This window comes from Oreochromis niloticus, linkage group LG9 (assembly GCF_001858045.2).
Source record: "Oreochromis niloticus isolate F11D_XX linkage group LG9, O_niloticus_UMD_NMBU, whole genome shotgun sequence".
In the NCBI taxonomy this organism is placed as follows: domain Eukaryota; kingdom Metazoa; phylum Chordata; class Actinopteri; order Cichliformes; family Cichlidae; genus Oreochromis; species Oreochromis niloticus.
In genome coordinates, this window is record NC_031974.2 from 22411334 (window position 1) to 22437014 (window position 25681).

The 25681-nt window shown below is 38.7% G+C and overlaps 2 protein-coding genes across 3 annotated transcripts in view; one reads left to right on the plus strand and one right to left on the minus strand.

The window, feature by feature from the left end:
- Nucleotides 1-77: 77 nt before the first annotated feature.
- On the plus strand, nt 78-15083 carry hnf4g (hepatocyte nuclear factor 4, gamma). Of its 2 annotated transcripts, none has more exons than XM_005471730.4 (11): nt 78-297; nt 5265-5430; nt 5675-5769; nt 7145-7251; nt 7374-7523; nt 8941-9028; nt 9408-9560; nt 10003-10052; nt 10317-10503; nt 12499-12618; nt 12896-15083. In XM_005471730.4, the coding sequence occupies exons 1-11, from the start codon at nt 267-269 to the stop codon at nt 13015-13017; spliced, it is 1269 nt and encodes a 422-aa protein (XP_005471787.1). In that variant the 5' UTR covers nt 78-266; the 3' UTR covers nt 13018-15083. The 2 variants fall into 2 exon arrangements, with proteins under 2 accessions (XP_005471787.1, XP_013125820.1); XM_013270366.3 differs by lacking the exon at nt 78-297 and adding an exon at nt 2848-3612.
- A 454-nt stretch (nt 15084-15537) lies between these two features.
- The window catches only part of LOC102076257 (myosin-9), a 147714-nt gene continuing 137570 nt past the window's right edge, over nt 15538-25681 (minus strand). Inside the window, exon 27 of the mRNA XM_025910425.1 lies at nt 15538-15669. Within this exon, the coding sequence (XP_025766210.1) occupies nt 15602-15669 (68 nt within the window). The 3' untranslated portion in view covers nt 15538-15601. The remainder of the gene's footprint in view (nt 15670-25681) is intronic.

Sequence of the window (25681 nt, forward strand, 5' to 3'; positions counted from 1 at the left end):
CCTTTTCAGTTTTATGGTCCCGGGTTACTGTTTAACGTCCCCACCCTAGTTTGAGTTTGTTTAGTAAATCGATCTAATGACAGGGCTATGGTGGCGCCATCCAATGTGTCGCTTTCTGAATTATAGGCCGCTCAGCTCTCCAACCTTCCCTTTTAATGTGGTTGAACACCTTTACCATTTTCCCATGCTCAGTGTGACTTAGTCCAATGGCACACTGTGGGGCTCAGGGCTGCTAGCTGTCGGACAACAACGGTACACCTGGATAAATGCACATCCCGGACAGAAACAGAAACACAGGTAAGCCAAACATTCCTTTTTAAGTACACTGTCGCTGAAATTCAAAAGGTTCACATCAGAATAAGAAGAGTATAAAAACGTGAAGAAGTGTTGTTTTTGCTGTAGTGGGAGTGAAGGTTACCTTTGGTAGTTTTTCAAGGAAGTTTGCAAATGCGTTCCCTTAAATCACGTGGTTTCTGTATTATGGTGGCAATGGTTGGACTCCTTGTTCGCACAAACTGCACCTGCTGCTATGTCCTGTAGCCAGTACTCTGTATCTTCAGGCATTTTGTAAAAAGCAGATAAGAAATACTAACTTTGCCACATGGGCTTGCGCTGATCGAGCGATAACCCATTTCATCTGCAGAAAGATGGTAATCCGTTCATGTGGTGTTTTTCTTCTACTATCACTGCGTTTAATGTCCAATAGGACGATTCCATTTCTATAATGCAGTTCTATAATGTATTGATCTGAAGGAGGCGGAAATTTTACTCTTTATCTTTTTTTTACTATTTACAAGAACATGCAACGCTTGTGTGAACAAAACTACTTGGTTTTTGCCCAAACCTTGACAATACATGAAGTACGTGCAATACACATACTGAGAAAAAAGAATCAACCCTTAGTTAATTTTTTAGCCCAGATTGCAATGGGATTGTTTTGCTGAGGCATTCCCAGAGTTGTTGATTGACTTTTGAGGCTGTGTGTATCGGTCTGCCCTTTATTGTACATGTTGTTCTGTTAGACTTAAACTCTTAACTATATTGTCTAAACCCACAGGATGCACTTCAGCTGAATCATTGATTTGTCTTTTTTTAACATCACTTTTTTTTAGCTTGCATATACAGTAATGCTAACTTTTCACTGTGAAGAGTGAGAGTTGCAAAACCATAGTTAACTATTTATTTCATGCTTCTATTCTCTTGCATGTTCTCTTCCATTCTTTTGCAACACATAAAAAGCAAATACTGCGTTAAAGATGTACAGTTTTAGGAGTGAATACTACTGAACTGCATACATAACTGTTTCCAGAGTATCAGGAAGTAAGAGTTTACTAGAGTCAGTAATCGAGGCTGATTGTCATCTGTGACTATTAAAGCCTAGTCTAAATAGAAGCGACAGTATTATGACCAGTTCACACAGATATAGCCTCTTAGCTATGGGTTTTATGGCCACAAAAGGCTTTCGGTTGCTAGGCAGATGCAAGCTTTCTCAGTCATGTCCTGCAACAAGCCACAATACCTTTTTAGCATTACAACTGTTTCTATGAATGTGATTCTCATAAATTAAAATCTTTTACATTTAAATTTACGTCTAGGCTGAATTGCTTCTATATTATGTTTGTTTCTTTTTTTGCCAGGTGGGAGAATAAGCTTTCAATGTATCAGAGAGATCAACAAAATTAACAACCTACTGTAAAACAACACGAGCAGCTGATCATCCTCGCTGTTCCAAATGTTGTAGCTTCCTTAGTGCAAATCAGAAAGTGCTTTCTTATATATTCAAAATGAAAAAGAGGGGAAAGATCAAAGGCACTCATCATTACAGAAATAAAGACCTCAATTGCTGTGCTTGCTGTCCTTGCTCTTAAGAGTGGAAGGTGAAGCTTAAAAAAAGCCTTTTAGAGCTTTTAGGCTGTTCTGGATTAAAGATTTTTTTACTTTTGAATGAACATTGATTTTTCTTCCTACCTACAAGCCTAAAAGCACGATTCTTTGTTGTCTATTAAACTGTAATCACATAAGAACCTTTATTAGAAACTAACATGGAGCATCCGCATTTACCCTCATGCCTTTATACTTACAACCTCATATTACACTTTCTGATTCTACTGTAATGCTACTACAGACTAAATGTGATCGTAAGGATACAATTCTTCTTCTTCCCTCTCCACAAACGTGATGAGTCAGGTGTCCTAACGTTACTACCTGGTTAAAATGTAATCTCTCTATAACCTCTCTATCATGTCTCTCTCTCTCTATCGCCTCTGTCTCTTAGCCCCTACGCTTTCAATATTATCGAATTTATCTGTTATTACCATGTAGCCAAGTGCTAATAGCGTTTTCAGTAATGCGTGCAATGTTGTTGCCTAAAGTGATCACACCATACCTGCACATGTATGGTGAACTCCTCTGACTGGCCCATTCATTGCTGATTTAGGGCATCAAATGTCTTATAACACTGCCTCTTATCATTTACAGCCTTCACAGCACAATGCCTCAAGCTGATTACCTTTAACCCACACAATAAGAGTTAGTGTAATGAAACCCCTGATTTAAATGAGTGGGTTAGGCACATGTTGATGGATTCATGCAAAGGTGGTCTTTTGGAGTGCGTTTTTAACATCCCTGACCCAAAATAGGAGGGGGATCTTGGTGACACCTGTTCAACTTGTACTTTTGAAGACAAAAATCTGTAATGATTATTAATCTTTTTTTTTTTTTAAACAAATAAATATGCTAACTGATATGAAGCCATAGACAATGACGACTGAACAGTAATATATAAAAATTATGAAAGAAGAAGAAATTAAAAGCAGGTTTGTTGGTGATGTTTAAAGTAGCAGTCAGATTATTTAGAAACTTGTAGTAGAAAAAGAGTAAAAAAAGAGTTAAAAACAGTGGGTTGGGTGAACCCATGGTGTGTATGTGGATGCCTTAATGGGAGTTATCAGTGTTTTCTACTTCACTGCGTGTCCTTATAGATTATATCTGCTGAGGTGGTGGTGCTATTACTTCACCATTGATTAGATTAGGAAACCTGGGAAGGACACCCACGCACACACACACACACACACACACACACACGTCAGATGCACATTCACACATGTTACTGTCTGTAAGAACAAACGCCCAAATTTGTGCAAGCGTTCTCCAAATAAATAAATAAAAGAGCAATGAAAGACAGAGGAGGGAAAGGAAATGTGTCTTTTCTCACTATCTATTCATCCCTGTGATAAGTGTATGAGAGAAGGTTAGATAAGTGAAGTGTAATAAGGTGAGAAGAACCCCAGCTCCTCCCCTCCTTATTGTTCAAGGCCCAATCAGATCAGATTATGGGTCTTTTATGTCAGGGATCTCCCTTGTTATTTCTGAAAGAAATAGATGAAACGGAGACAGGACTCTAGGAAAAAGAGAAGAGAAGAGAAGAGAAGAGAAGAGAAGAGAAGAGAAGAGAAGAGAGAGAAAACCAGGCTCAAACAGGAATGAAGTATCCTCCTACTCCTCAGAGTAAAACTCTGTTAGATATGGAAGTAGCCAACTACTGTGAAGGCCTGGATCCTTCATACAACACGCTGGGCTTTGAGCATGCAGAGGTACTCTATGTAGGAAGAGGTAAGTGTGTGCAAATGCAGACAGATTCACACCAAAACGAGCACACAGAAAGAGATACATTAAAAGATAGGCCAGGCTCTCACATACTTATCAGGGCCTTTAAAATGATCTGATTGGGTCATCAGCCTCAGTACTGGATGAGGAGTTGTGGTTGTTTGTTAGATGAGACAGTTACTGATGAAGTTTAGTGACCGCAGCTGAACCCAAATGAGTTGCTATTTGCAGAAAGGGGGGAAATGTGTTTGATGTATTTGATATGCTCAAGTGCACTGCTTGGGAAACTCTGACTGATGTTTTAATACTGATTGTCAGTGTGTGTATGTGTGTCTTGCTTGACAACATTATGTATAGTAAATCCCACTTGCCTGTTGTTGCCTGCGTATGGTGGGTGTGTGTGTGTGTGTGTGTGTGTATGCATGAGAGGAAGTATGTGTTGTGAGGGAATTAAAAGGGCCGTGTTAAAGGTTGAGGGGGACTAAATGAATGATAACCAAGCAGTTCAGGCAGGAACTGCAGGAATGTGTCATAAAGATATTTTACTGGACAGCAAGCACACATCTCTGCGATACATGGGCGTTACCTCAGCATGGAAGGAAAATTAGTCAAACATTTACTGTAGACACTCATTGACTAATTTCACATTGGCACTGGCCCGTGTGAGACCGAATGAGTTGTGCACAGTAGAAATTTAAACATGTATGTGTTCGATGCATCTTGAGTTTTTACTCGATCGACAGCAGGTTCCATTTAGTAGATTTAATAGAACAACTTAGATGGAGGCACTGATGATGGTTATGGTTTCTATTACAGTGACGATGCTGGTGCTGGTGATAATGGTAGAGATTATGTTGGTGATGACAATAAAGACATAAAAATAGAAATAAAGACAATGACAATCATGTTTTGTCATTAACAGCAATGTCTGGTAATACCAGACACCCTCCACGACAATGCACAACACATTTACCAGAGAAGTATCAGCAGTGTTATGGGTTTCCTTCAGTGATAAATGGTTTGAGGACACAAGAATTCATTTTCTAGATTTTGCTGTGAGCACCTGTGACCAGCATGCATCAGTGAAAAGCAGGTATTGGGGGGTTTGTTTTGTTTTTTGGGGACATTTTGATATTTGGTATTTCTGGAGTAAGACTTTACGCAGTGACTAATTAACTAAACATTTTATAATTTAATTGCTCCCAAAGAGGCACTACACTGAGAAGTTAAAGGAAAAAATCTAACCCCCCAGAGGATGTAGCGCGTCTAATGGTGAAGGGGCATTTTGCTGACCTAGTTTGAGTTCCTTTGGGGATAAAAGTCACTACAAAATCACCTTTAATCCTATGATCATCTCCTGGTCAGAGTGGGCTCTATCATGATCCAAAAGCCCCCACCCACAGGGCTTTAGGGGTCACTGAATAGCTTGAAATGTGTGAAAATAATGTGAACTATATGCTACGGCCTTACATATCACCACATGGTTATCAGAGATTGGAGACCATCATCATCATAAAATGCACAAAGTGAATAACTTTTGGAAGAATGACGTGTACATGGTGCTCTGAAGCTATTCTGGTCTTACTGACCCAAAACCTTGTATGCATATGACCCAGAACACTGTGTGAGTGTTTTTTTTTGTTTTTTTGGTGCTCCAGACAGCATGCCGACAGAGCCAAGCCTGCCTGGTCCAGATGGGATCATTAGTAACTGTGCGATCTGTGGAGATAAAGCCACAGGGAAACACTATGGAGCCTCCAGCTGTGATGGCTGCAAAGGCTTCTTCAGACGCTCAATACGCAAGAGCCACGTCTATACCTGCAGGTAGAGTTTGCAAAGATACACTGTGCAAGCATGAAATGCTTAATGTGTGTATGCATGTGGGAAATCTAAGAAATAGTTCATGCAATTTCATAAATATCATCACAAATGTGCTTTTATACGCATGCACCCGTAAAATAATTTGCCAAAAATAGTGATAATTTGCTTTTTGTTTCAGGGTTGCATACTTTAATGTCTTATGATATGTCACAATTTTCTTGCTCTGATAACTTTGCATGTTCTGAAGGTTCAGCAGACAGTGTGTCGTGGATAAAGATAAGAGGAACCAGTGTCGTTTCTGCAGACTCAACAAATGCTTCAGAGCTGGCATGAAAAAAGAAGGTAGTGAAACCTCTTTTGAATAAGACGTGAAGTGAAATTGTTACACCTACATGCAGAGAATAGAGATAGAGTCTTCCTGATCATTCACATTTTTGCATATATGTCACACAAAATTGTCAAACAAATTTTAATATTAGACAAAGATAACTTGCGTAAATACAAAATGCATTTTTTAAACAATGATTTCATTCATCTGCCAGATCAGATAAATCAAGAAAGTGAGAAGTGCGGTAGGCTGAAAGGTCACTTGCCCCAGTTACGGTCAGAGTTCATGATTCAACAATAAGAAAGCTTGGCAATGATAATCTGGTTCTACTCTGCTACTTCAGGACTTGAATGACTTGCCATAACTGATGGAACCATGAATTCTGCTCTTTACATAAAGAAGACCATCCGTCATCAGTCAAGCTTAAGTGTTCTCAAGTTATGCAGCAGAACAATGATCCAAAACACTCCGGAAGTGTTTGGAGTGGTCTAGTCGAAGTCTGGACTCAAATTCTACTGAGATGCTTCAGCGTGACCTTAAAGAGGCTGTTCATGCTCAAAAACCCTTTAATGAAACAGAATAAAAATAGTTCTGCAAAGAAGAGTAGGCCAAAGTTTTTCCACCATGATGTGAATGACTCATTGCACAACTGGTTATTAGGTTTAGGGGTCATTAACTTTTCCACGTAGGGCAGGGTGGGTTTAGATAGCTGTCAACCAGTATTTACCCGAGTTATCTTTGTCTAATATTAAAATTGGTTCCATCATCTGAAACATGTAAATGTGGCAAATATGCAAAAAGAGAAGGCATCAGGAAGAAGGCCGATGCTTTTTCACAGCACTATATATACATTATATACACACTATGAAGGAGAAGTTCCTTTCTTAGTGAAGTTTATTGACAAAGTGGAAAATTAAAATGAGAGAAGGAATTACTTCTGTCAGAGAAACCGACAACTGCTTCAAGATGGATGAAATGGGCTCTGCCATAAAACAGGTGTTTACTTAGTGTGTGTTTGTATTTATGAGGGGTATAACCTTGGCTCAGAGTTTTATAACCCCTAATCATGTGTTATTTAAACATGTTGTTCTGGATTGTATCAGGTTAACATTTGACTCCTTTTGTTGATGAGAGTCTGTAGTGCTATTTTTCCTAATTATTAACTGTCGTAGTGTATGCAGGCATCTGTTAACACTCATAAATTACTTAAAGAAACCCTTAAAACTGGAAAACCAGGAATACAGCCTCATTATTGTTACTCCTTTTGAGGGGGGGGGAGTTATTTGACTGGTAAAGTGTTGTAGATGTTGCCTCTTCCCTGTTCCCTTTTTTACATTGCTTCCTCTTTCATGCATGCACACAAACATAATTCTGGCTGTGATATATTAGCTGTACAGAATGAGAGGGATCGGATCAGTTCCCGAAGAAGTATCTCCGACTCCCAAGACCTTCCAACCATTACTATTTTGGCCCAAGCAGAATCATTGTCCCACCAGGTGATAATCCCTTTATGAATTTCTTACTTGAAATCTCTTTTATGTTTGTATGTTAGTTGATGAACTTTATCAGCAACATGAGTGACTAACCTGCAAGCTGTTCAATTCCTCTTCTCCGGCAGAGCACTACTCCGGGTGGAATAGCAGACTTGTCAGAGCAGAAGTCAGCCACTGTAGGGGACATATGTGATTCTATGAAACAGCAGTTATTGGTGTTGGTGGAATGGGCCAAATATATTCCTACTTTTGGAGAACTTCCACTGGATGACCAGGTAACTGGCTGTTCTGCCCGATTTGCATATGACTGTGACATTTCTTCTTTGCATGCAATGAGTGTCATGCATACAGTACTGTGCAGACGTCTTGAGCTGCCCCTCACTTCTTAATATTATGATAGCAAATGGCTATAGCAATGTATTGCAACATCTAAAAACATACATGGAACAGACTTTGTACAGAGTTTGGACAATTCAAAATAATTTGAAGTTTGGTATGACTGACATTAATATCCAATTCAACCTAAAATTTCTTGCCATTTCTTGAGGTAGTCTTAAAGGCCATTCTAAAGCTATTCTTTGGATGTTGGCTGACTTTTGTTATGTTCTAGGTCCCAATAAAGTCACACTGCTTCAAAAATGTTAAGGTCCAGGCTCTAGCGAGGCCAATCCATGTTTGACAAGATTCACAGCACCACTGGCTGGGAGCTTCCACCATAATTTACAGGTTTCTGTGGACACTCACTGCTGTGCCTCTCCTGATCTCCTCTGTATATATTGATGACACAGTCCAGTTCTTGCCCATGGCTTCTTGACAGCCACCTTTGCACTGAGGCTATTTCTGCTAAGGCTTTGGTGAACAGCTGAAGGGCCTTTTAGTTGCTGAGCCAGGTCCTTGCTCGATTTTTCCTATTTCTTAACGACGTGACTTTCAGTTACTGTTCATCTTCTGCACATACTGTTTAGGCTTGCCGCATCTTCTTCTGTCCTCCACTTGTACAGATTCTCCATTTTTTTAAAGACACATTGCTGAGATATGCCAAATTTTCAAGTAACAGCTGTTTGAGAATCACCTTGCAGGTGCAAAAACACTATTTTATGCTTGTGAAACTGTGTTATCTTTGGCATTTGTCATAAATTCAACTAAGGAAAGGGGAAGAAATTGTGTTTTTTTTTTTAGGTTGCTAGCAACAAAGTGCCTAAAGATACAATTTAAAATGGTTTCTTTTCCAGAGTTGTTATGTGTAGACAGAACATTGGTTAATCCCTTGAGTTACACTCCTTTTTTATGCTTGAATGATTCATAGGTCAGTTTGAAATAGCTTAACAAAAAGCAGAGCGAAACCAAACAAATAAACATTCCTCTGAAAATAGTCAGGTACAAAGCCCTTCAGACATCCTGGAGAACTATTGATCAAGACCACTTTAAAAAATTAGAAGCAAGCACTTGGAACCAAAATATAGAGAAGTGAGGGCGGACTCAATACATTTGTACAATACTGTACTTATTATCTCATGTCTGGCTTTGGAAACCGATTTTCAACACTTGTTGGTGTGTGAGGTTTGAAAACAGAATATTTGAAGGTAATGATTAAATGCTATTTTAAATTAGCATACACAGACCACTAGGGCATTGTTGAGGCATTGTTACATTGTTTCTGTCCTTTGTTTACCCGTGTGTGTTTGTCCATAGGTGAGCTTGCTTCGGGCTCATGCTGGTGAACACCTCTTGCTTGGGGTTGCCAAAAGGTCAATGCCATTCAAGGACTTCCTGCTTTTAGGTAGAAACCAATGACTAGAAAGGCCTCTTCCTTATGTGTGATGAAGTCATGTGGACTTAGAATGATTAACTAAAGCTTTCTGTTTCTCTGTGACTTCAAAAGTTTTTCTTGTAAATTACATTATTCATTATCGGTACATCATACTGTAAGCAACTACAAACACTCAGGCATTTTTATACTTCTTAAGATCTCCACACCTATTTTCCATAGCCCATTGCCCTGCCTAAAAGGACATAGAGAGTCTACAAGTTTCTCTGAAGGAAAGAAAAATCCACCTGGCTCCAAAAGCACATACCACAGCGCTCCACCTCATACACACCCATGTTCAGTACCTACTTCATCTCAACACTGCTGCTAACTTTACTCACTGTGCCTGCAGGTAATGGCTGTGTGATCCACAGAGACAGTCCTGAACCAGAGATCTGCAGGGTAGCCAACAGAGTCCTGGATGAACTGGTGCAGCCCTTCCAGGACATACAAATAGATGACAATGAGTTTGCAGCACTCAAGGCTATTGTCTTTTTTGACCCAGGTAATGAATAAAAAGTGGCATTTAACTCCAGAGCCAGTAAAAATAGTAAACCACGGATGGTGACAGGCATCACAATCAATCTTGTCTGCATTGCCTTTTCTGCCCATATCCATCTTTCCCAACATGTCCTGGCTAGATTTCCCCTCAAAGTTAGGTCCCAATCCCTCTATTCCCTCTTTACGTTACCCTAGTGTGACCACAATCCCTGCCCCCATGTTTTGTTACTCCCCCCCTTTTCTAGCCCCTTCACTAAATCCTTCATTTTGCACTTCATGCCAAAGTTTGACCATAATCGATTCCACTCGTATCCGCAATTCCATCCTTGATCTTTCCATTTTTATTTATTTATTTATCCTGTGGTGCCCTGTCCTTCAATCCTGTCCTATATCCCTTCCCCACATTAACGCAACCCCCCTTCCTTGCTTTGCCTTCCATTCTGCAGATGCAAAGTCTTTGCGGGATCCTTCGAAGATTAAGACCATGCGACTGCAGGTAGGTCAAGCATTTGACCTTTCTAGATTGTTGTAGGACATCTGGTCTTTCTAGGATATTTTTAGCTTCTTTTTTTTTTTTTTAATTTTCAGTCATGTAAATGATTTTGATTTCAAAAGCAACCTCAATGTCATCATGTATTTTTCTTTTAATTTATGCACATTGCCTTTCAATATGTCAGCAAAATTAAACAAAAGTGGATTTTGCTTATAATGACAGTGACATGTGACCACATAGGGACTCTGTGTTTGTGTGTGCGCGCAGGTTCAGATGAGTCTGGAAGACTACATTAATGATCGTCAGTATGACTCCAGGGGTCGTTTTGGAGAGCTGTTACTCCTGCTGCCCACCCTGCAGAGCATCACCTGGCAGATGATCGAACAGCTCCAGTTCATTAAGTTTTGCGGCCTGGCCAAGATAGACAACCTGTTGCATGAAATGCTTCTAGGAGGTGAGATTGGCTGATGTCTGTGCTTGTAAATCTGCAGAAAAAACTAATTTGACCTTGAGCACTACCACCAAATCCTCTGCTGAAATTCCTCAGTGCAGAATTATGAAGCACTGCGGAAAACGAAAAGTATACTTGCTCCAAAGTTTTCTAGTTTATATACAGGAGGCAAAAAGTTAAAGATTTTACACAATAACTTTGTACAATACGCATTTATATTTATATTACGTTAAGCTGAAATAGAATAAACCGGATACATAAGATGCTGCTGGGGACATCTGCAAACACATCTAAATGTATATAAATACGGGAAATCTGAAGTTAAAGCTACAGTGCATCAAATATATTCTCAGGAGGGCCATGACAGACAATTGAAGCTTGAGACATAAACTAAAAAGTCATCTCCAAAAATGTTTTCCAGTTTTCACCATATATGCTTAAAAAAAACCCTCCACGATATGACAACCCGACTTAAAAGAAAGAGCACAGAAATAGCTGCATTTGTTGCATTTGCCAGCATCTTGTCAGAGCGTGGAACGAAACCACACACAAAACACAATAATAAAAACTCTCAGGCTATTCAAACTCTGTTAAGATGACATTATATTTAGCAATGAGTATGATCAAGCAAAACTCAAAGACAAAAGGAAATTGCACAAAGATCCTGTATGGCTTATAAACATCTATAAAAAACAATGTGTCTTCTCATATCATAAGTAATTTTTTTAGCTTTACTCACGAATGGCACAGACAGATATGTATATATAAATTTGTTTAAACAGAAAGAAAGACGACTTACAGGTTATGTTAGTATTTCTGGTAATAATCACCAAAAACAGACAAAAATGTAACCTGTAATTTAAAAAAAAGGCCTTTAGGAGATAGTAAATGTGTAAAATTTTTTGTTCAATAATTTAAGATCACCATTTTAGCCTCATGGTTTCAAATCCTGTCTTTGGTCTTTTAACCTCAAACTGCTGCCTTCATAGTAATTCATTTATAGTTTAAATAAATATTGTGTATATAATACAGGAATCATTAACAAAACCCACATAACCAAAATGAAAAATTAAGTTTTACACTTACATCACGTTCATGGAGGTTGAAATGGTGTTCGTCACAAACGTCTTTAGCTTTACTGGAATGAAATGTCACCTGTTAAGTTCTACGGCTGTGATATTTAAGGACTGTATTTCTTATTCTTTAATCTGTATTCAGTGGTGACTCGAACAGAACTCTCTCATTGATTCAAATTTTCGTGACCGTGAAATCACGTGTGGATGACATACACATATCGGAGAACATAACATGGCATCCTCAGGGGAATGATGAAGTGAACATGATACACAAAAATAAAAAAAATGGGATTTATTATAAACATTTTTTAAACATATCGCTGGTCACAGTAACTGTATATGTGACAATGTGTGTGCAAAGTTTCATTCAGATTGGCCCATCTTTTTAAGAGGAAATATAATATGTACACACATACAAACAAACTGGCTGAAAATTCAGTGAGTTAATATATTTTAATGTGAACAGACCTCTCACCTCTAGAAACACACAAAAACCTAACTTCTTTGCAACTGTAATAATATGGCAAAAGCTGAATAAAAGTTAGTCTGGTTACAACAGTATATATGTTTAATTTTACTGAGTGGTATACATAAATAACAAAGTCTCTACATTTACAGGGGATGGTAGGCAGTAGCCCAAACTACTGAGGTAGATGAGAGTTATTGTAATGTTATTACAATGTAATGTTATTTAGCACTACATAGTTATACATTTATATGACATGGCAACACAGTTTTAAGGGGGCAACAAGGAGTGGCAATCAAATTTCAGGGAGGTAGTGGCACCCCATGCCCCCTTTATCCACACCCCTGAACACAAAGTAGAGCATAATTCAAAGTGGGAAGAAATCTGCAAAATGACCCTAGTTACAACTTCATCACTGTGTGTTGAAGTTTATTTGCACCTGTGTTATATTTTAAGGGCTTACAACAGAACCCACACACCTGCACCATTCAGCACACACCCAGCTGGCCCAGGACCCTGTGACTGGACACACATTGGTCATCAGTACCATGCCTGTCAATCACACTCCACAAATAGGTAAGTTTCTGAGTGCTATCAGTTAACACACAAAAAAAATGCATGCAGTCATGTAAAGTGCATTCAGTAACACAGGCGCAAACGTGACACACACATACACACGAACAAACACACACTTTATCTTATCTGAAGAGTGTGTGCAAAATGTGCCTCCAAAAACAAAATGTTTTTTTTTAAATTATGCTTCAATATATATATATATATATGAATAAACAAGAGCACTTAGTTTTCACACAATCCTACAAATGTTGCTCTGTCCCTGTCTCTTTTCCTGCAGCCTCTCCAGACACTCCCATCCCATCGCCCCCGCAGGGTCCTGCACCGGAAATGTACAAACATTTTCCCCAGCCTGTTTGTCCTCCAGCGAGCCCTTCACCTTCTGCACAGACAGACCCCTGACTCTTTCCTGCATTATGTCAACGAATCTGACAGCAGATCAGTTTCCTTGCCCCCTGTTCATTATCCAGGCATGGTATGAAAATTATGACAGAAATCTCTGTTCAGTGTCAGCAGTTAGACTTTCCTACCCCATGACTCCTGGAGCTCCTGATACAATATCCTAACCAGTTATGTGCACCACCTTTCGGGCTCTATTTTCTTACAGTGGCAAAACTCACAAAAGAAAAGTACAATTTTTATGCAGTCTTTTTCAGGTACAAGCCTGTCTGTGCGTGTCTGCGTGTGTGTCTGTGCTTATTTGCTTATTTCCTGGCACCAGAGTGTTTGGCAGCGCAGGCTCTGGGTATCCTGATCAGGCGGCGCAGTCAAATATTGGTGCTCATTTTAGCACAAAATTGTATTTGCCTTAAAACACGCTCAGACCATGTCTTACCCACAGTCATCACACCGCAGCAAGAATGATACGTGTGTTTCCACTGTAGTCACTGATATGAAAGAGGGATTGTATTTAAGTTGCAATGATGGCACAGCAGCAACTTTATTATTCATTTAAATCTCCAGACTTGGCAGCAGGATCCGTCAACTAAAGGCATGTTCTCTGTTTTTCTGAGCATCACACTAGAAAGCTATTTCTCAGAGATTTAACAGTGAAATCATCTGGAGTAATGCAGCTGTCCCCAGGGTGAGTCCCGAGCTCCATCAAAATACGTGCGTATATGTATATATATATATAATATGTGTAATACAAAGTCCACACTCTGTCTAAACTTATATATATTCACATTACATTTGTATAATATTTCATTTTGACCACTGGAATCATGTTCATAAATATCTGCTCACATGATGTTCATCCAACCTGAATGTTAAACAAGTTAGCATGTTGGTGAAAACATTTTAAAACAAGCTCAAATGCATGTGTTCCAATTTTGTTTTTAAATATCAGGGATAGACTCCCGGATGGGTCCAGTAACCTTTATTTTTGCAGTGCTGAGTAATCAAGATAAAAGCTTGCGGCACACCGGAAGAAAAAATAAAAGTCCAGATGGTGGCAGCAGGAGCTCTCTTCATGGTTTCGCTGAATTTCAGTCTGACCGTTTGTTTAACAAAATTATCTCTAAGTGACCCGAAGACCGTTTATTTTGTTTGATGAGTATTTTAAACTGGTATTTTGCAGAAAGACTCATTTATATTTAGAATGCTGACTTTACTTTTAAGACATAAATGGGTCTGTTTAAATAAGCACAGCTGACAGCCTATTTAGGGTGTTGTATCTTAATTTTTATTTTGAAATTAGTGAGCTTTCTATTTCACCTGTTGCTTCTTTCGTGTCTGAGCCTCCATCTCTGTTCTGTCTCAAGAAAATAGAGCCCTCAGAGTTTAATATTCTGCTGCAAAACTGGGATTAATGAAGCAAGCTGTGCATCTATGTGGTCACTTAAAACCATTAACTGACTGATGGTATTCAAGTCAGTAAGGCACCCTTCTTGCTTAGTGAAATGAAAATGTTTTTTTTAACTTTCTTCCTGTCTTACATTTCTTACTTGATTGGTTATACATATATATAAAACATATATCTACTGTAGATCAATCCTAATGTACTAAACTGTCACAAACAAGTTTATAGGAAAAAAAAGCTATTGCAAAAAAAAAAAATATAAAAAAAAAATAAAGATACTTAGGAAAAAAAGCTGGCTATCAAAAAAATAATACTGTTCTTTTGGATCTAATACATCAACTGTGCTCACCTCTAAACTACAGTATGTAAACAGGAAGTAAATGACAGTTATACAACAAAATTATATATATATTTAAATTTGTGGTTAATATTTGATACTGAGTTATAATACACATAGCTTACACAATGAGACTTGACTGATATACCTACATATATTAATATAATAAAGATCAGCGTTGCAGTAATGAAATTCATGATAAATGCAGAAAGGAATGTGGATAATATTTAACTTGCTGTATATATTCAAAATTACATAAACTATTGGTTGGTTTGTACTGATGATGTGTACATTTCTGAATTTATATGTTGATTAAAAGACAATCTTTAAGAAGTGCTTGTGAATGAATTTGTTAATTTGGATTAACTGTAATGACGTTGCCATTCAGTACATTATGCTATAGCACAGTACTACCCTCTTGCTGTCAAGAGGTGAAATACAACAGCGTGCCAGGTGTACTACTTGTTGTATATGTAATATATGAAATATTATATGTCTATGCATTCATTCATTTTTGTGTTTTATAAAACAAATGATAGAAATGTCTGGAAAAAAGGTGATTCCTTTCCAATTTATCTGTTTCTACAACCATAAAAAGTAATTTCAGTATAGGGTTTTTTTGCTAAATGGAAAAAAGGTAAAATTGACTTTTTTCATATTTGGAAAGGAAGACAATATAGACACAGAGATAATGACAAATTGACAGAAATATATTTCAATATGGTTTACCCACATTCAGTAATAGTGAGTGTGGCTTGTCTATTACTTCCCTCATGGAAGTCATCACGCTCCCCCATAGTTCCACTGGTCAGGGGTATACAGTTTGTATCCAAAGCTTTATTGGCAAGCTATTGAGACCACAGCGCCGGACGACGCTGCTCATCTAAAATCAAACCAGCTTCCCCCCGCGGTCCATCTGAGGAAAACACATTTTTGAGACAAACATTGAAGCCAAACTCGAATGCAAAGCTGTAATTTACAATGAAACTAAGCTGAGCAGGGGCCAACTGTACTTTTAAATCTGTGACTCTGCTTACGTCCGTCCACACGCAATCATTTTATGGAGCTTTATGTGTATGTGCGATTGTTTGCGCGCAGTGGATGCGACCCAGGGATAAAGCTGAGAGCTCTTATTGTCTATATATTGTGGTGTGACTCAGAGAAAACATTCAGGTTATTTATGGCGGAGGAGATGATGTTGTCTAGAATCAACATGGCCAAATCCTCCTATCAACTCCATAATGGACAAGCTACCTGGCTTAGGTCAGAACAACACCACCTGCAACGGGAAGATGTGTGTATGTGCATATACAGTAGGTGTGTGTGTGTGTTCTCCCAGCTGCAATTTATTTAGAATCCGAGCGGGTGAGTGTGTGTACACTCCTGTGTGTGTTTTTGGAATTGTGAGTATGTGTGCGTACCTGGGGAGCTTTAATCAAAGGCCTATAGTGAGGAGATGTGGGGGCCCTGTCTCTCTCTCTTTTTCCTCAGATAAAACTGCGTGTTAGCATGCCAGTCACATATCTCATCTGAGACGCACTGCTCTCCTCCCCACACCTCACCTCACCGCGGCCCACACTGACAGCACGCTATTACACACCAGTATGATACTCACTCCACCTGAGGAAGGTGAAACAAAGGGATGAAGAGACAGATGGAAGGAGGAACAAAGAAAGGATGAAACTGCGAAATGTTTTGGTCTTCCTTAGCTGGATCTTAGGTTTGCATGTTTTAATTTTACACTTAAGATTAAGAAGTTCTAAAGTGGCCATTGCTTCTAGAGTGGCTAAGCTGATAGGGCATCGATTAACTTGCTTTGGAGAAAAATTTATTTCAAACTGCAATATTATTATTGGTTGTATAAGTACTGAGAGCTGGGCTGCAAAAAGTTAATCCCCCTTTTCTGATCTGTTCATCAAATAACAATCCACACTGCCTTTTTCTGTCATAACCACTAGATGGCAGTACAGTCCTGTTGTTTCCACAGGGACGTGTTGCTTTTTATTGGTTGCGTGTATATATATATTTCCTTCTTCTTCTGCCATCCTAAGCCAAATAAAAGATTAAAATAATAATAATAATAATAATAAAAGAATGAAAAAATCTGAACCAGATTAACAAACGCAACAAGCCATCTTCATTTAGCTGCAACATTTAAGATGTCACAGTGCCTATATCAGTCATTTTATTTCATGTTTTAAAGCGTGAAACACACTGACACGTTTCTTTTTACCATTTACTCGTCATCTGCGGTTTTCCCAAACTAATTAAAGATCAAAGCTTCAGGATTAGTTAAGCAATAAAGATTTTTAAAGAGTGGTTTTCAGCGTTTATTTATTAATTTTTTTAAATGTAACTTTGCATTTGTGATTTAAAACTGTGATTTTTTTAATGGAAAATGGCTAAAAAAAATTGCAAAGTCACACACTTTGGCTCCAGACCACACTGGAGAATATTGGTACAGTCTGAAATGAATGGCATGTGTCAGCGATCCGAGATTACAGCCGGAGATTGCAGACTATCATTCCTCACCAGTGCATTTACCCATAATTCCCCTCTGTCTCTAACATATCCGATGATTTCTCCTCTAGGAGTCAAGGTGAGGCGGTATGAATCTCTGCCTCTAACTCTGGAATGAATTTAAAACCTCTCCTGAGTGATTTTCTGTGTCTCTGTCCTGCAACTGTGTATATGTGTGTGTATGTGTTGAATGCATGTGTGGTTTCTGATTATACCACAGGATGGGTGAAGGGAAGAAAAATACAGAGACAGCTTCATTTCCAAAGCTGAGTTCACATAAATGAGGGATTAAAGCAAGCATGAGGGTGAGGGTTCACCTCGGCCTTCGGTGACAGCTTTCCCTCCTTAAAATCACTCTTTTCCTCTTTGTCTGTCCCTCCCAGTCTCACCCTCCTTTCATCGCCTTCATATTTATTTTTGTCTCACAATTTTTTCAGCCCTTTACATCTTCTTCCTTCTTTAAGTTATCTGCTTTGTCTTGTTGCTGTTCATTTTGACCTGCAGAGATAATCCACACGCAGATTTAAAATAGTGCACTGCTGGCTACACACACACACACACACACACAGTCAATTACATAGTTGTAGGGAGCGGGGTCCACCACGTTGCAATGATGGGGAACAGGTTACAGTGATGAAATTAAGGGTTAGGACCACACAGTGCTGTGTGTATGTGCGTGCAAGTGTGGGGCTACATTAGGGAAATGAAAAGGGGTGGACTATTGATGGGTTCTGAGATGCAGACTTGTTAGAATAAAGGAATATAAAAAAGGACAGCAGACAGAGGAGGTGACAGGGTGGATGATAAGATGAGTAAAGCAGGAATGAAAATGGTCCTCTGTAGCCTGAGATTACATAGGAAATGAGATTGGAGAGAGAGAGAGAGAATGAGAGTGCAGGGGGTGTACTGTAGAGGGAGAAAAACGGTAGCAGGGATTATGAAGGGAATGAAAGAATGGAGAAATATGGAGACTTGTTTATGATGAACCATGGTAAATGTCAAATGGGACAGACATGGCTAAGAGAAGAGAAGAGAAGAGAAGAGAAGAGAAGAGAAGAGAAGAGAAGAGGTATTACAACTCGGGACGAAGCAGCCCCACTCTGAATGATAAGTGTCTCACACACTGCGGGTTATGGGAAGTTCACACAAACAAATGACTCCCATTTGCCAGAGGCGAGGGACACAATTGAGAAAGAAGGGGCGAGAGAGAAAAAGGAGGAGAAAAGGGAGGAGGAGGGGAGAGGACTGAATACTAGAGCCATGATTTCAGATAACTCCATATGCATTTAGGAAATTCTTACCTTTTTACCCATCTAATGTTGTCCCGGGCTTGGAGCGGAAACTAAAGCGCCTTCAATCCAAAGGATATTAGGGACCCTGTAGTGAAGCGCAGCAGAAGTCTGCGCTTGGTATCTTAAATTATAGGGGCCTATGGACCTTGGTCAATAATACTAAATGTACTGCAAATTGTAGCATGTAGGTGGGCTATGTTTTGCACAATAAGAGGTAATATGAAACAGTAATAAAGGTGCAGGAATACTGCCCTTATTTATACACAATGTGGCATGGAATCAAAGCCAAGTATGGCTCTCTTTGATGTCATCATTGAAATATGTTTTAACCTTGCAGGCCAAAGAATCTGCACATTTTCATTCTGACCAAACAAGCAGATGATTTTGCTTTCCACTTACACTTTTTCATTAGGTGCTTTCAGTTAAATGAGATGATTTTGGGACCAATAGAAGCCCCTCTAAGAGCACTGCCTTGCAGAACCAATGGCTTTAATGTGGCAGGCCTGAATATTAAGAGACCATGCTTCTCACATATTAGCTTAGAGAAATCATTCTCATTTAAAAGTAGAATGTGAGGCAGAGCCTTCAGCTTTCCCTCTTCTATGGAATCAGTTCTTAGTTTGGATTCAGGAGACAGATACCATCTCTACTTTTAAGATTACGCTTAAAACTTTCCTTTTGATAAAGCATATAGTTAGTGCTACATCAGACCCTGAACCCTCCCTTAGTTACTCTGCAACAGGCCTAGGCTGGTGGGTGTTTCTTCTTCAGTCACCTTTTTCACCCACTATGTGTTTGTACACCACTCTAAATTTAATTATTAGTTATTTTTAATCTCCCCCTCTCTAAATGCAAACCTTCTTTTGCATTTTTGTGGGACCTTGCATTGACCACAGTTTGGTTATTCAATGTTTAAAATAAATGAGTAAGTAAATAAGTGAGAAAGAAAGAAAAAAGAAGACATGTCAGGTAACTTCATCTATATTGCATCTATATCTAAAATATCTGCGGCTCTTAGATGTTTGTTTCCACCTCTGAGAACCAAGCAGCATAGGATTTCATGTTCGGGAGTATGGGAAAATTCCATTCCAAGAGATGGCAATTTCTCCTGTGACACTTGCATCAATAGTCCATAATGTGATATTGCTGTCATAAGACAAGTTGTGTCTTGATTAATTGTGACCCTCGCTTTCTCTCTCCTGGGAAAGCTTACTCACTTGGTTGGCATTTTCACTGCTCCCTACTCCCAAAACAGCTGACAAGTTTAAGTACGTTCTCTGGATGTTTTCAAGAGGGATTCTGGGAAATGTGGTAGGTTTCCAACAGAATTAAACATAGATGAGCCAATTTTAACAGTACACAAACCAAAAAAGAAGAAGAAAAACATCTGTTTTTACAAATCAGTGTTTAAAATGTATGAATAGATTTTTTTTAAATGCACGAATGCTTCAGCAGAGGTAGCCTATGGTCAACCCTTGCATACTGAGGGGATTTTGTGCAGCTGTCAGTGTAAATTACAGTATTTCTCAGTAAATGGAGTTTAATCAAAAGAGACAGAGAGAGAAAAAAATTAAACACACCTGAGAAAGATCAGTGGAATTAGACAATAGTCACTTTATCGGCAGTTCACAAGACTGTTGAGTCTTCATTTTGAATTTTTATCATCAGAAACAAACCAAGTGTAAATAATTTGTATTTCATAGAGGAGGCAAGGCGTCTCATTTCCCAAACAGCTCTGGATCTAATTATTTTACCTCGAAATTAGAACTGAGCTCGCTTTAAAAGGTACAAAGGAATCCACTGTAAGCGTGTAATTAATTTTATATTACTATTTACTTTTACGTCAGTTAATTATGGCTTCTATAGATGTGCGCTCCACACGCGGACACACACAGCCTCGCATTACACGTTACATTCACCGTGTATAGAAAGATGGCGGTGGTAAAGAAGTGTAAATTTTACACACATGACTTCCTGTCCTAATCAAGAGCTTTCTCAGCTCCTATCTGAAAGACACACATGACTGACTCCTTCAGTGGGATACCCGCACGCCATGGAAGTGTGTGATGAGACAGCGAGTGTATGTGTGTATGCAGCCTTGCAGAAGCTCACCAACCCAGCAGTGGAGTGGTAAAGGATATTAGACCGCAATTGCAAAAAGATTGCAAAAAGTGACAGCCTTAATAGAGAAAGATTACTGTGCGCAACATCACTTTGATTTGAGCTGCATACATTTTCCTCACACAGACAGGCTTCTGGACACCTCTGAGCTCTGCAGAATGGATGCATTATGTGTACAAATGCAAGTATATGTTAGAATGAATGTATATATATGTGTTTTCTGACAGTCACATTTGACAGGTGTACTGTATGTGGTCAGATCAATTTTTTTTAGAAAGATGCAATTCTGTTTATCTATTTGGTCATAAAATTCTTTTGGAGAAATACACATTAATGCACAGAACTTGAAAAATAATTAATGTTCATTTGCTGGTCAAACTGCATGCACAATAGAGGAAACATTAATGAGGTTGTCTCTCCTGCTCAGCAGTGAATTACAGTATGTCAGCTTTAAGTTATTCACTTCAATCTGCACGTCATAACATGACCTTTTTAAAAGTTGAAAAGAGCTTTTCGGTGAAAATGTCAGTGTTTTTCATTATTTACAGTTAATTACTTCATAAATGTTTCTCTCTTACTCCTCATCAAATCAAGCCACAAAATTACGTTATAGCAAGAATCAGTCAGAAGTTGTGGCACCCTTGCAAAAAGTACAGCACTTCTTGAATCTTTGGCTCTTTGAAGCCTTAAAATAAATCCTGTTATCAGCCTCGTGTGGTACACAATGTATGATTTGTCAGTAGCCAACCCCATAGGCCAAATCATTTGGTTAATTAGAAAACACTTCCTAGAAGGTTTACATCTCATTTCCACCTCATTAAAATAACAATCTCCATCACAACAGCCTTCAATACAGCTGGTGTCAAGTACAGTATCAAATCTGGGATGGTGCCAGGGGAAAAGATGTCAAAATAAAAGTCCCCCGCCTCAGGTCAAAATATTCTCAAATCCCTGCGGTGGACGATCAGTATCAATCAGAAATAAAGTTTGTTAGCGCAGTGCCTGGAATGTGAGCAGGACAAAAGCACCAGGGAGGTCCTTTATTTAGCTAATTCTCCTCTATTTGAGATGTACATATTTCTACAGTGCTTTGATAAGGCCTTGGGGACATGCATGTTTTAATTAGACCTGAGCAGCCTGGTTGAGCAGTTCATAGAGAACTTTGAACATTTTTGCTGAAAGCCTCTCTCTCTTTGTGACAGGCAATGTGTAATTAGTGGCATATGTGCATTTGCATATATGCACCCTGTGACATGTTGCATCTTATTTGAATAAGTAGACATGTCTCGATGTGATATCCCTGAAGTGAATACATGAATATGAGCTGCTAATTATACCAATCTTGCAAATGATCTATTTAAATATTAATATGCTTCCACTTTGCATTGTTTGCTAGTCACTTTTTTAGTCAGTGAGCTGTGTGCATTTGTTTGTGTCACTTCCACCTAGGCTGCAGTGGGTATTGTCCTCTTTGCCTAAAGAGCGTACGTGTATCTCAGCATGTTGTTTCATGTGTGGAAGCATGTGCTGTCTGGATGCGTATATATGGTCTCCAGTGGAGACAGACAATGTGCTATTCTCATTCAACAAAGACAATAAAAGCCAATCAGTGAGGCGACTGTGTATGACAAGCTGCGGAAAGGGAAAAGTCAGTCAGAGTGTGCAGCTTTCCATTTGTCAAAGAAACTGTATCTAGACCACTGTGACAGGCTGTTTTATTGTTATTTTTTATACATTATTCCATTTATAGTATGTATCTTATATCCATATTTGCCAAACTTTGATAATAAGTTAACAACTTCTCTTAAAAATGTTGAAAACATCTAAAACGAACAGACATGACCTCTGTATCTGTCTGACAATAAAAGCCTCACTTGGCTATATCAGTAAATGATATGCTCTGGGTTACATTGCATTATCACAAGGCTAAGAATGGTTATCACTCATTGCAATAAAGGTAAACAAAGAGTGACCCAGACTAGGGAAAACATGTGACGGACAGCATGTAAAATCTCCAGTGGGTAAATGTAAATTCATGTATCATAGTTACATGCCACAAAGTGGGCTCAGAAAATGTGAAACAAGTGAAATTGGATGGTGTAACTGTATAACACCAAACCAAATTCTGAACAACTTCCCAAACAGACGACTGAATCACATTTACTGCAGATGAAGATGCAACAAAGCTGTAACTTAAATGTTTTAAGCTCCTACATTTCTTCTGCTTATCCAATTCAGGGCCCATCCATGAAACCCATCGCAGCCAATTTAGAATTGCCAATTAACCTAACAAGCATCCCTTTGAACTGTGAGAATAAGCCAGAGTACCTGGAGAGAACCCACACAGGCAAAGAGAGAACATGCAAACCCCACACAGACAGGCTCCAGCCACACCCTGCACCTTCTTGCTGTTATGCAACAGTGCTAATCTCAGCACCACTGTGTTGCCGATGCATTTTTAAGCCTCATGACATGATCAGATGAAGAGCTTTTTGTCTGTTGCATTAATGGTCTGCTTCCCTACAACACACTGACATGTCTTTAGTGATTTTTAATCGATTTTTTAAACTTAAATGTCCGAAAAGATAATGTGTACTTTTACATCATTAAAATAGGTAGCACTGCAAGAGAAGGCATTATCAAAAATTCAGTGTCTAGGTAATCTCTACCTTCTAGTAGTGGCAATACTTCAAAGATATACTTGATTATTGTATGTAATGGTTGCATTATAGGCATTTAATAAAAATATACAAATATTTAACTTATTTAGTATGCTTACCTATAGACCTATATCTTTGATCTTATCTTGTTAGGATGTTTCACATCTGTGTACTGCAAATTTAAATTTTGTAAGCCTGCTAACGTTTCAAGAATGTACGCTGAAATCAAAAAATTCTTTTTATTCAGATGTTAAAGGTCAATATATTATTTTTTTTACACACACTGTAATATGTAATTGCACTCATCTTTTGATTCCCCACGCTGATGTTTGCTGCTGAGTGTGCTGGACAATGAAAAGCCTCTGGACAAAGCGAGGCCAGGCTGATGAACACTACTCAGCCTTAATTGCATGCAGTTTTGATGTAAGGCAATCGCGAGGTCATCTGTTTGAAGTGGGTAGGTTTGTTTGATCCATCTTTGTGTTGAGTCTGTGCATGTGGGTGTTTGAGTGTCTTATCACCAGCTACCTAGTGCGATTAAGAAACCAGGTAGAGCACAATATGTTTTTGTATGTGTGCTGTGCGAGCAGGCCCGAGCGTGCACATCTGCATAAACACGCTGAAGTTTAATGGAGGTCTGTCTGAGACTTCACTGTATGTCTGCAACAGTAAATTAATCAGCAGCACGAACTACAAGACACTCCTGCCTTCAAACTCATTAAAATGAGCAAGGCGTAACTGGGAAATATACTCTTTGCAAATTAAGTTGTGTGTCCTAATTGTTTTCGTGTTTGTGGGTCTTTCGACAACTTCAGAAGGCATTTGTTGTTGCTTGATGTATGCTTGCTGCGCCCGAGGCAGTGTTTTTTATGACCATTATTATTCAAATGAGCTAGAAATGTGTTTTGAAAGTCCTAAATCATTGAGCATGAATGGCTACCCTTGGCGTTTATAAATGACTTTCCACACAAGCAAACCTCCGCCTGCATGGCTTACTCCACTGCTCATTTGGGTATTTGAGGTCTGTCAACAGAATTTGTGTCAGTCGTCCACTGGCATGACAAGTTGCATTAAAAAGTTTGACAAGATTTTTCACTACTGTTTTTGACTTTTGAGTGATAAATAGCACTGCGTGGGTAAACAGAAACGTGCGTTTAAAAAAAAAGATCTCCAGTCGATGATCAGCAGGTGAGCAACTGAAAAGAGTCTTAGGTCTTACATAAAATGTTAATGGTTTTGTTGTTATGCACTATTTGGTAGATTATACAGAAATACACTAATGGATGTAGTATCACTGCATAGCCAACCAGAAAAATGAATATGATTATAAAAAAATCTAAAGTTTACCGTATTCTTTATAGATTCAGTGTCATAAATGTGATCATAGATGGTATAGGCCATCAAAGTTTACATGTTCAGACTGCTGGTTTAGTTTGGCAGTCAAAAACAATGACCATGGAAAACAGTCATTGGTCAAAAAAATCACAAAATAGTTGATTAAGTTTTCTATTGCTGAAGAATAAATAATAACAATAATAATAGTAAACATTCATATTTAACGAGCTAGCTTTGGATATTTTTGCTTAAAAAATTGGTTTTTAATGATAGATTTTCTGCTTATCAATTAAACTAAATTAAATAATTTGTAAGTAAAAATAATAATAAGTTAAATACCACAAAGAGTAAAAACTATATTTCAGTTTTACTTTCACAGTAAAAAAGGGACTTGACAGGTAGGTTGTCCCGACTGTTAGAGATCTGGTACCATAATGGTTTATACCAGTGGTTCTGGTTCGCAAACTGTGGTACGCGTACCACTCGTGGTACTTGGGCTCCATCTAGTGGTATGCGGGAAGTCTCCAGATTAAATAATATACCATGTTCTGGCTGAGGGATAAAATGTACAGCTCTGCTATCACTTCCGACATAAATTAAGACAGGAAACTAAACAGCAGTCACGTTTGTAGGGTTAGTGAAGTTTGGCTAGGTGGTATATAATGATGTGCTACATGGTGGCTAGCTACACAGCTATGTTAGCATAATATAAACACAGTGAAGCTGGAGGATGAACGCTAACCTTTTTCCACTCGATAAAAGTTACCGTGAGGGTTCCTGATGTTTTGGGACAAATGCAATCGCATGGCAGGATGTAAACGGACCAAACTTCAGTCAGGAGAACAACTGAGATAATCCATCCACATTACCAGGTTAGTCATTAATATACTGCTGCATAGGCTGGGCTGTAGTTACATTGTAAGGTCTGAAAAACTGAGCTTTAAAATGAACAGTGGTAATAAAAACTGAGAGAGGCCGACAGTGACAACTGCCTTTTTTT